This window comes from Lipophrys pholis, assembly GCF_963383615.2.
Source record: "Lipophrys pholis genome assembly, chromosome: 9".
NCBI classification, from domain to species: domain Eukaryota; kingdom Metazoa; phylum Chordata; class Actinopteri; order Blenniiformes; family Blenniidae; genus Lipophrys; species Lipophrys pholis.
Window position 1 is genome coordinate 23,815,958 of NC_137639.1, and position 11,366 is coordinate 23,827,323.

At 39.1% G+C, this 11,366-nt stretch overlaps 1 protein-coding gene across 1 annotated transcript; it reads left to right on the plus strand.

Annotated features, from left to right (window-relative positions):
• Positions 1-795: 795 nt before the first annotated feature.
• Positions 796-7,373, plus strand: il6r (interleukin 6 receptor). Its single transcript, XM_080470718.1, has 10 exons — positions 796-1,052; positions 2,807-3,430; positions 3,987-4,110; positions 4,213-4,397; positions 4,470-4,639; positions 4,738-4,882; positions 5,844-5,881; positions 5,974-6,031; positions 6,315-6,411; positions 6,582-7,373. Exons 1-10 carry the CDS (start codon positions 971-973, stop codon positions 6,832-6,834), a joined length of 1,776 nt encoding a protein of 591 aa, XP_080326844.1. The 5' UTR covers positions 796-970; the 3' UTR covers positions 6,835-7,373.
• The last annotated feature ends 3,993 nt before the right edge of the window (positions 7,374-11,366 follow it).

The window sequence follows — 11,366 nt, forward strand, 5'->3', positions numbered from 1 at the left end:
GAATTTGAAAATGTCAAAAATAACAATAACCTTTGAATGTGTTTATCTGTATTTGTGTACCTTTGTGTACTGTGATATGTTTTGGCATATTCACATCCGTCTGTACACAGATTTATTGGTACACATCAAATGTTGTGAGTGTGATGTACTTTTCCACATGTCAATGCAAGACATTGAACTCAGAATCCCTTCCAATGAACGGCAGCTTTGGTGAGTGAGAACAAAGAAAACCCAGTGTTACCACTAATCTATGTAGCAAGGGATCAATCCACTTGTAAAATCAAATGGTCGAGGTCGAGGTCTGCATGGGGGGCTTTTACAGGTCCTTTCTAGGCTCGCAAAGATGGTACCATGTATACAAATACAAACTTTCTAGAGGACATATAGATATGTGTTATGCACAACCACACACACGTTTAGATAGATAGATAGATAGATAGATAGATAGATAGATAGATAGATAGATAGATAGATAGATAGATAGATAGATAGATAGATAGATAGATAGATTGATAGATAGTGTAGAAATCTTATTTATTCGTTCTTTTATTTGTTTATAGAAGCGATGTAAGTATTCCTCTTCCCATTGCTATAGAAAGATAATACCTGCAATGATTCGCTTGTTTTGCGCACAGCCTACATTGAATATTGGATAATACACTACATTATAAATAAACTTGGTGAAATCACCGCGACCTCGCGAGGACGACAGACTTTAAATAAACAAATGCTAAAGTTTCGGGGAGGGTTTTCTCTCGACGCCAGGAGGATTTCCTCCGCGTAACGGCGCCCGACAAGAGGAAGAGCGCAGGGATTTCACAATAACGGGTCTCACACTGAGAAACGGGGGAACTTCAGCTCTGCTGTGGGAGACTAAAATGAGACTTACCGGTTGTCACGATGTGACAGACTCTCCGGGATTGTGTGACCTGTGCAGTCAGTGATGGTGTGAGGACCTGCTGGAGCAGCCATGTGGATTTTCCTCCTCTGGATGTGTTTCTTGTGGGCCTCTCCGGGCCGCGGCGGCTCAGACAGAGTCTGTCCCAGGAAAGGTACGTTCTCACTTTAAATGTCATTTCGGAGGTGGAAGGTCAAACGGACACCACCGACACCACCGACACCAGGCGCATGAAATAATTCTGAAACATGTTTTTTGTTTTGCCGAAATGTCCAGTTATCACGCACCTCGCGATAGATATTCACCCGTGTTAGGGTTTTATGGTTGTTATGTAATTAATTATAGGCAAGAAACTATTTCTATTTATTAAAATATAACTTTGATTGTTCGTTTGCTAAAAAAAGTAATTTCAGTATTAATAATCTGTCAATGCAACCATCTAGCTCATTTACGTAAGAATAGAAAATAAAATTAGAGGTGGGATATGAAAAAGGGTTTACGATATTAAAAACATAAATAAATGATTGAAGAAGTAACTTTAAAGTCTACATTTGAACAGAAGTTAATAGGAATCGGGAAATAATGTTCAATTCAATCTCCAAATGAAATGTTTTCATTGTGTTTATATTTCAAATAAAATGTAAATACGGGCAATGAATATGAAGTCCAGTTTAAGATTCACGGGAGAATTCAGAAGATGAGGCAATAAACAAAAAAATATCATTAGAGTGTTTTTTGAATTGCATCTTCACCAGACTGCAGTTGAAAAGCCCTTTGGGCTATAGATAAGAGACCAGAAAATCTAAAAGATAAAAGAGTTTTTCAAGTTATATTTGGCCATATGAAATCAATGTTAAAGATTTAATAAAATGCTATAAATTTGAATAGTATGAGGGATGATGCAAAGGAAGTGTAACTCAGGACTGAAAAAGAAACTATATGAAGACTATTCAAAGAGGAAGCTCCAGGGAGCTGTCAGATTTAGTTATGCAATGTTGTGTCCGATCTCTGTTGTGGCTGTGACCAATATTAACTGTGACAAAATATGACATTCAGCACAAATTAAGTAAATATGCAGTGATTGTATAAAAGCAACACATTTTAAATTCACACTCACCTATAAAGTAAGGTCAGCACTCAGTGGTTTCTATCAGAAGTCCAATTCATTACCTTCGGCAACAAAAGTTGGCCGAGAAGGTTATGTTATGTTATGTTATGTTATGTTATGTTATGTTATGTTATGTTATGTTATGTTATGTTATGTTATGTTATGTTATTTAGTTAGTCATTTATTTATTTATTTATTTATTGGTTTGTTTATTGGTTTGTTTGTTTATTTGTTTATTTGTTTATTCATATTTGCATTTATTTATGTGTTTGTATGTATTTGATGTATGTATGTGTTTTACCAACTTTTCGCAGAAACTATTCACTCAAATTGCATGAAATGCTCAGGCATCAGTTATTTATCTATGGATGGTCCCATTAAATACTGAGCGCGATTTAGTCAAAGGTCAAGGTCACGAAGACGTCAAAAGCGTATTTTCATCATAACTCGGTCAGTTTTAATTCGATTGATGTCAAACCAACGCCAAACTGTTCTGTTTTAATTCCCTATCCCCTGATATGCCACATGATGTAGTGACATAATAACCCTGGTTACCGGTTGGGAGTCAAATGTCAGCGGGGTGGGGGTCACACATAAATTGTAAATTGCGTGATCATCACTGTCAAACAGTGATAACATGACGCAATTGAAACGACTATGACAAATGATGGAAGGGGTGGTGCGGTGGATCAAAAAAACCTTGTATTCCATTGGTTTCCATAGTGACAAATGGGACGTTGGCGAAGGTACGCTCTCTACCAAGTGCCCGTTCTAGTTTGTATGTTTGTTTTTCTCCGCAGAGCCTCCTCCTGGTGTTGTGGTCATAGCTCCAGGTCGTGAGCTGGTCCTGACCTGCAGGGGCCATGTGACGGTAGACGGAGTCCAAGTCAACCTGACCAGAAAAAGCCCAGACGCCAACAAAAAGAGTTCTCTGAATGTCACCCCAACCAGTCAAAAGCTTACAAGCAAAGCCATTGTGTTAAATCGAAGTGATAAAAACTCTTTAAAAGCCACTGCAGGTGACGGGAACCACTCGGACTCTGCTGTGGCCGCAGTCAGCACTGACACAGGCCTCAACATGGACCCAGCGTTCACAGCTTCCCCTGATCTGGTCCAGACATCCAGAGCAAGCACACAGTTTGAAGGGGAATCAGACTGGGGGGATGAAGAGATGGAGGTGGAGAGTGATTATGGCGATGAGGAGGGGGAGGAAGGCAGCAGGGTAACAAGAGGACTAAGGTCAAGGCCTCAGTGGAGCTGGAACAAGACCGCCGTGGCGAGAGGAGACACTGACTGGGGAGAAATCTCATTCGGGAGGAATGGCGCTTCTCTGAGTCTGTCTCCAGTAAGACTCACAGACTCGGGGAAATACGCATGTCATTACTCAGGCAGGGAGAGGTTCTCTGTTAAAGTCATTGTGGCAGGTGAGTAACATTAATGACACATCATTCATTTAAATGTTAAACGGTCAGTCAGTCTTCATCGACATGACACATTTCAGACAATAAACCTCAACTATTAGTGCTTCAAAGGTATTTGTAAAACATACAGACATATTTTAGTCAATCTAAATATGCAAAACAGTAAAAACCCCAAGACTAACAAAAAAGTATGTTTAATGAATTAAAATGAATAAATAGATAGATAGATAGATAGATAGATAGATAGATAGATAGATAGATAGATAGATAGATAGATAGATAGCACTATATGATCATTATAATTATAATAATAATAATCATAATAATAATAAGAATAAGAATAAGATAAGAATAAGAATAAGAATAAGAATAAGAATAAGAATAAGAATAAGAATAAGAATAAGAATAAGAATAAGAATAAGAATACATCAGATTCTTATAGTCATGTGAGCTTGTACATGTATCAAAGTGATGAATAGGAACTACACACTGTATATAACTATACTATGTATACTATACTATACTATACATATATACTATACATGTTTCTTCCTTGCAGATCCTCCTGAGAGTCCCTCTCTGTTCTGCTATAAGAGGTCGCCCAGCAGTAAAATCCGCTGTGAATGGACGCCTCGGCAGCCCGTGGTCAAACACCCTACCTGTTACCTCCTTCTGAACAAAATGTTCGTACACACTCCACTCCACAGGGTTTGAGGCCTTTCTGTGTGAATACGTCATCCCTTCTTTTATAAATGTTTGTTTTTACGTATCTCTCCCTATTTCAGTGCGACAATCCGCCCAACCTTCAGTCGTTTTCCTTGCTCATACTCGTCCCAGCGCTCCCGCTGTTGGTGTGCTCTGGACTACAATGACGACGAGCAGAGGACCCTTCACATGGCCTACTTGTGCGTCACGAGCATCACGGGGAGCGCCACCAGCAACCTGCTGCACTTCACACCTCTGGACATTTGTAGGTGGTCGTGTCTAACTCACTGTGGGTTTTTGCTGATCGTCAACTGAAAGCTGTATTCTCTGTCCTCAGTAAAGCCGGAACCCCCATCAAACGTGTCGGTCCAGCAGGAGGAGGGACACCAGTCCAGGATGAAGGTCAGCTGGAATTTACCTTCATCGTGGAAGCAGCAAGACAGCCACTACGCTCTCATCTATGAGCTCCAATATCGACCTGTCAAGTCCTCACTTGAGTATGCCCAAGTGAGTGCAGCAGTCTGTAGTCTGCAGAGTGTCCGTGGCCTTTATCTCTCTGACTGTGGCAATAAAATCCATCAATCGATCTTCATGTGTTCACACAGAAGAGGACGATTGAGGGCTGGCGCTCCTACACCATCACTGATGCGATTCCAGGTGTCAAGTACATGATAGTGCTCAGAGCGAAGGACGAGTACGATGGGCAGTGGAGTGAGTGGAGCACACCTGTCTATGAAAGGAGCTGGACAGGTAAATATACACACACACACACACACACACACACACACACACACACACACACACTGACCATGAAAAGTGTGTGTTCACAATCAAGTTTATTATTTATTCTCGATCTCTCATTAAAAAATATTCCGCAGATTTACACAAAATAGCATTTGATGTTGCTTTGGCAAACCCTGGATTATTTATTGTCATTTATACCAACTTTAAGCTCAGTCTAAATTTAAAACGTGTCTTGATTTTTGACGCCACTCATATGACAAACCCCTGTAGTTTGAATTCAAGGAATGGAGTTACATCATATGTGTTGCTGATCGTATCATCAGTGGAATCTATAGAAACGTACTTCCATCTATAAACAGCCTCTGATATACTTTTTAAAACTTTTGAACTTTCCTTTTCATTTGAATAAATTTGTTCACTCAATGTTACGGATACATTAAAGTAATTTGCAGGTATGATACTTCCTTTTTTTCTGATGTTTTTCGGCCCAGATAAATAAAATATCCACATTCAAATTAAATTTCTCAAACAGAAAAAGTATATAGAAATGACACTTTGGAAATTTCTTTCGTGTTATTGTTTATTAAACAGCCTAATAATAGGTTTTAATATCAATTTTATGTGTGGGTATACTCAGTTGCTGCTTCCAGTTTTGAAAATAGGAAAAGCTGCTTTTATGGTGTAAATCTACTTTCATATTTAGTATTTATGGTAACTCATAAAAGTACTTGAGTATTTGGAATTTGTCACTTCCATTGCTGATGGTATCTGCTTTTTAAATGTTTATACAGAAACTTTGAAAAAATAAATCCATTTGTATTTAAAAATCTAAATAAATGTATTCCTCTGTCTTCCAGTTCCTCTCCTAAATAGACATCACAATTTCATCTTGTAAATACTTCTAAATTCTCTCATGATGACGAGTGGTGTATATTTATGTGTCTCTGGATGTTCTTCTCTTTTTAAGTTGCCGTCACAGTGATTGATGACTTGTCCACCCAAGTGGTAAGACCCTGAACTCTCAATTGTTCACGTAAAAAGAAGTCATTTATGTTCTATGTTTAACTTTTCCTCTCGATTCACTGTCTGACTAACAGTTTGACCTCGCCGACGTGTTCGAAGTCTCGGGCTCTGGATCCGAGCCAGAGCCCGTTGGTAAGCCTGCTACCAGACACAAAAATAACACTGTTGATCGCATGTGTGTTTGTGTACGCAACTGTAAAGCGACAAAAAAGAAGGAAGTCTTGCATGTTGTTAGTGCTGAGAAAATCCCCTCTGCCCCCACCGGGCTTTAACAGGAAACAATGTCATCATATTATCATATACTGAGGCTCAACAACAAATTGGCCACTGGAGACACACACACACGCACGCACGCACGCACACACACACACACACACACGCAATTTGTTAAAGTCTCCCTCTTCTTTTGCCACAGTTATTGCCCCGGAGGCTTCCCAGGGGCCACGCTTTGCCCTGTGGGTTGTCGGACTTTTTGCCCTGTTGTCTCTCATTTTGACTGTCTACATCTTCAGGTGAAGAGATCTGTGTCTTTTACATTTGGATCAAGTTCACTATAGATAATAAAATTCTCTTTACTACCACAAAAACTTTGTCACATAAAATGATCTGAATTAAAGTCAAAGTCTGTACAAGTTACATTTCTTGCTTCTGCCAACTTGTTTATTTATTTATTTTATTTTAGACACAAGAACAGATTTCTGTCCAAGCTCCACAGTCTTGGCTTCATCACCCAGTTTGGCGAAGTGCCTCCGCCTGCGCCTACGCCTCCACCTCCACCCGCTGTAACAGCAGCCCCGGAAGGGCAGGCTCTGGTGACATTTGACCCTCCAATTTACAAAGAAGAAAATGAAGAAGAGGAAGAAGAAGAAACACAACAGCGGATGGAAGGCATGCACTTCAACAACACAAGTTATTTCTTACTCCAGACGGAGTGATTATTGAAGTGGAGAAGTGACTGAGTATGACTAATTTCTGGGTCAAACTCAGTGCTACAGATGGCAAAATTATGAACTTCAACTGGAAGCAAACACCTTGTAAAACCTGTACATTTATCTTCTAACTTTATCTGAAGCCCAAAAGTACCTCTAACAGACTTTTTGCTGTATTGTTTTCTAAGTATTTTGTCTCTAACTTTGTCAAAATGTAAAATGTTGTACAAAACATAAATAACTTGTATGCATTTCATGGACTGACCTTTCAGCTCTAGTTGTATGTAATAGTGAAGTGTATGTAAATCCAATCCTACAAGGATTGACAAAAGCTGTTTTAAGAACTCTGTCAAAGTTAAACATGCATGTGTTTTCCTCTCTTTTAGAGAGCTTTACCTGTCCTGCAGGTTGCTTTTACAATGTTTGTTGGTAAATTTAATATCTGTTGGGGCGTGGGCCTTGAGGTTACATTCTTAACTTGTTGGCAAACAGAGTCCTAAACATAAACCAAATATCATGTCAGCATATTTGCAGTCTGTGAACATAACAGACTGTGGTTGTATTTCATGAAGGCACAAACAAGTCTCATTGTGGTCCTGCTGGGAATTACCATATCTGTCCTGAAAGAGATACTAAGCAACCACAAAAAACAATACAACTTTTTGTATATTTATATATATATTACAAATATAGTCATTTTTGTAGACAATCTGTCACAATTTATGTCACTGCTAATCCTTCGTTTCGACTCGATAATTTTTCTATCTTTGTGTTGTTTCAATTTTTTGTGTGATTGCTCTACACGTCCTTAAGGGTTTTTGTTTGAGTTTTGCCATTTGGATAACTTGGATTTAAAGCTATATATGTTTGGGGGATTCCCCCCCCCCCCCCCCCCCCCCCCCCCAGGTAGATTATGTATGTTACAGGTCAATTTGGGAGACCATAATTTTATCAAAACTTGAGGTATTAGTTTGTGTAAAGGGATTACATTGAACAATTTAGCTGTATTATCAAAAGGTCAAACAGTCTTCGGTGTCCACGCCTGGTTTAAATAATATGAGTTTATTTATTAAAGTCTGGATTTATTTAAAGAGTCTTGAGTCCAGATCTAAGAATCACAGCGTAATACAAAGACATTTACCTACATGTAAAATACCCAGTCCTTTACAACGTGACAGAATTACTATTAAACGTTTATGAACTGTGGCCAGTTGTTTCTCTTATCTGTGGCTCCCCCTCGTGGCAGAAGCCACGAACTGCTGCTACTCGTTTCCATAGTAACAGCTGTCGACGCCGTGTCAGTCTCAGCTGTCTGTAGCTCATCATGCTAACAACAACCTTTACAGATTGTAGACTTTAAGTCCGCCAAAAGCAACATTTAGAGAGAAATGATGGCTGGAAGAGGCATTACAGTGAAACCAGACGTCAGTGTGTTGAACCCCGAGCAGCAGGAGAAACTGCGACAGTTTAAGGTGAGTTTACAGCCGCTTCCTCTTCAGTCTGTGATTGTAGCTTCAATTGATTTAACCTTTTAAAAAAAATGTCCTAACACTCAGATAAAGACAAGACTCGACAATGAGAAGTATCTGAGGTCTCATCCTGAAGTAGATGTGCTGATAGGAGACTTTTTAAGGTTTGCTGCCTTTCACTTTAAAAACCAGATGATTTTCAGAAATTGTCTTTCAGTTAAAATAATATCCCACTTCAGATGTTGCTCATCATTATTACGCTGTTATAAAAAGAAGTTTCTGTTTCCTCTGATTTCCTCTGATTGCGTCTCAGAGACGTCCTTCACAAAAGGCCTGCTGATGTCCGTGAGTTTGCTGCAGGTGAGTTAAACACCTGAGGTCAATAGTTAATAGTTTCTTAGCAGTTTCACCCCTGATTTCTATTACTTGATGTACTTATATCTTTACTGCTTTTACGTCTGTTTTTATCTTTTGTGCTGTGACTGATGTATAGCACTTTGTGACCTTTATCTGTGATACGTACATTTTACTCACTTACTTACTTACTGATGTCTATTCCTTCATAAATGTGTATTAATCTCAAATTGAAGTTTCTGATTGGACTACAAAACACAAGACACCCCAACCATAACATTTAGACCACTTGCCTAATATTGTCCTTTTTCGTGTCAGTGGTCATAATGCTTTGCCCGATCAGTATAAGTTTTCTTACCCTTGTCAACAACCTGCTAATATTTTATATTATAAGTATTTAAGACCAGAATCATTGTTTGGTTGAACAGAAGTTGTCTCCAAAGGATAAATCTGTGAGGATGGAGTGAGGAAAAGGCTGAACACCATGCACTGACAACTGGTTGTCTTTTTGCAGATCACTTCACCAACCCAGACCTTCGTGCAGCTGTCGTATCTAAAACTAAAGGAAACAGTGACGTGGAGTGAGATAAAGCCAACAGCTTCCCCGGACGGTCTCTGTACAGAACCACAGTCGTGCTGATTCTGATGTGTAGCTCAGTTGTGTGTTTCTTCACCCACATACAGAGAAAAGCAGCCAGGGGAGAAGATGCTTCCAGCTTGTTCCACTAAGTGTGATCAAATATAATGAGAATAAACTGTTAAAAAAAAAAAAAAAAAACAAGACTGAGCTGTTTGTCATATTATCCATGTGATTAAGAGTGAACAAATGTTTTCAGTGCTTTTCCCTCCTTGAAAACTGTTTCATTTTCAGGAGGAAAAAAAAAAAAGAAACCTCTCTTGTTTTGATTTTGTATTGAGATCATTACAGGACCGGTAATGATACTGACATTCAAATGTGTTCCAGAATCCTGCGCGCATTTAAATGTGCTGAGTCATACCTGGTGGTGTGGAAAACAAACAAGTATCAAGCTTTTGGTTTGTAGCGACATTTCTTTTCTAGCAGATAACATGCAGATGTGTAACTTGTTTGCATAATATAGTGCCAGGTCATTATGTGTTGATTTTCGGGTTTTTGTCATTTGCATTTAAGTTAAAAGAGTGTGTGCTGTGTGTACTTCTCCTGACATTGTAACGTCGTTTGATTATGCCACTTCTGAAAATGTGGTGTTAATGTTGAGAAGAGTACATCCATTAAATTGACATTTTATGTGATGAATTTCTCCATCCCTCACACATACGCACACGCACACGCACACGCACACGCACACACACACACACACACACACACACACACACACACACACACACACACACACACACAGGTATAAGTGCATGCACCTCCTCTGACTCAGTAGAGGGAAGGTGGACGTCACTCAGCTCACATCAGTCTCACTTCGCAAGCAAATTCTCATTTTGTCGACACTTAGTTTCTCTTCAAGCATCTCTCCAGGAGGAAAGTCACATTCTGTAAGTATAAAGGCAATTCTGTCCTTGTGTGGGTAATTAATTGTTTTCTATCGTTTTCCTTGTGAAATGTAAGTATGAAGTAATATTATCAAAACCTGTTGTGTTTTTGTACGCTAAAGTATGAAGTGAGTTTGCGTTCTCAGAAACGATTTCCAATGAGTGATGGTTCTAGTGTCATGTTCAGTCAGCCGCTTGATAATTCTGTATAAAAAAATGGTTTGATATCACAACTTATAAGTTTTGGTTACACAGAAAAAAGGTAGTTGTCATCACGTGTCAGCATTGCAGACGTTAAAGAAATTACAGGGAAGAAAAACTATTTCGATAAACGAAAAATGTCAGCATACAGAGAGACCATTGATTTTCAGAGGAGATACTAATTGCTTGAAGAGGTAATCAGAAAGAGTGTTGTACACAATGTACAGTGTTGCGCTTGTTTTTCCACCGCATGCATTCTCAAAAGTGTACAGAGAATCCCACAGGTGAAGTAACTTAGATGGTTACCAGGGAAGTATGATGGCCAATCCTCCGAGGAGGGAGTCACCTATGTCATGCATCTGCACACACAGAGACAGCTTCCATAACAACTAGAAAACCCATAGAAACACAATTACACTGAAAAAGAAACCTAGTCTATGTACTCACACATGAAGTAGGACACAATCAACTAACTGATGAGATTTAAATTAAATATCAGGACTGTAGATTCACTTCTTAGATATCAAAGGTGTTTATATGTGAAAATACTAGCAAACTGTACTTAGTATTACATTCCTGAATCCAGAAAACAAATCTGTGATTTCTTCTCTCACGGGGGACAAATTTACTCATTTACGTGTGCGAATTTCTGTTCAGCCGACTCACAGGTCTTCATAATGGCCCTGAAAGGAGGGCCACGCATCCTTCTGCTCATAGTGGCCGGTGCAGTCCTGGGTGAGCAACGAAATGACCCGTAAACAATCTGACTGTCATCAGTTTATACTTTGTTTATGTGCACCTACGGAATACACACGCTTCATCTTTTGGTATTCGTTGCATTTTCCACCCAGCTACTCCTTCAGATGCAATGGGAAGAAATAGACCGAACTACAAGAACGTTGTCAGAAAATTGGTAAGTGAAGTCCTGAGAAAGGAACAACCGTTGTTTGATTTGTACACTTATTTTACGGGTATTAAATGAGATTTTCT

What these genes read in the sequence shown, in the direction of transcription:
- il6r (XM_080470718.1), top strand. Translation starts at nt 971, where the DNA reads ATGTGGATTTTCCTCCTCTGGATGTGTTTCTTGTGGGCCTCTCCGGGC. An exon ending in TGTTAAAGTCATTGTGGCAG is followed by an intron (nt 3,431 to 3,986) that starts GTGAGTAACATT and finishes TCTTCCTTGCAG; the next exon opens with ATCCTCCTGAGAGTCCCTCT. An exon ending in CCTCACTTGAGTATGCCCAA is followed by an intron (nt 4,640 to 4,737) that starts GTGAGTGCAGCA and finishes GTGTTCACACAG; the next exon opens with AAGAGGACGATTGAGGGCTG.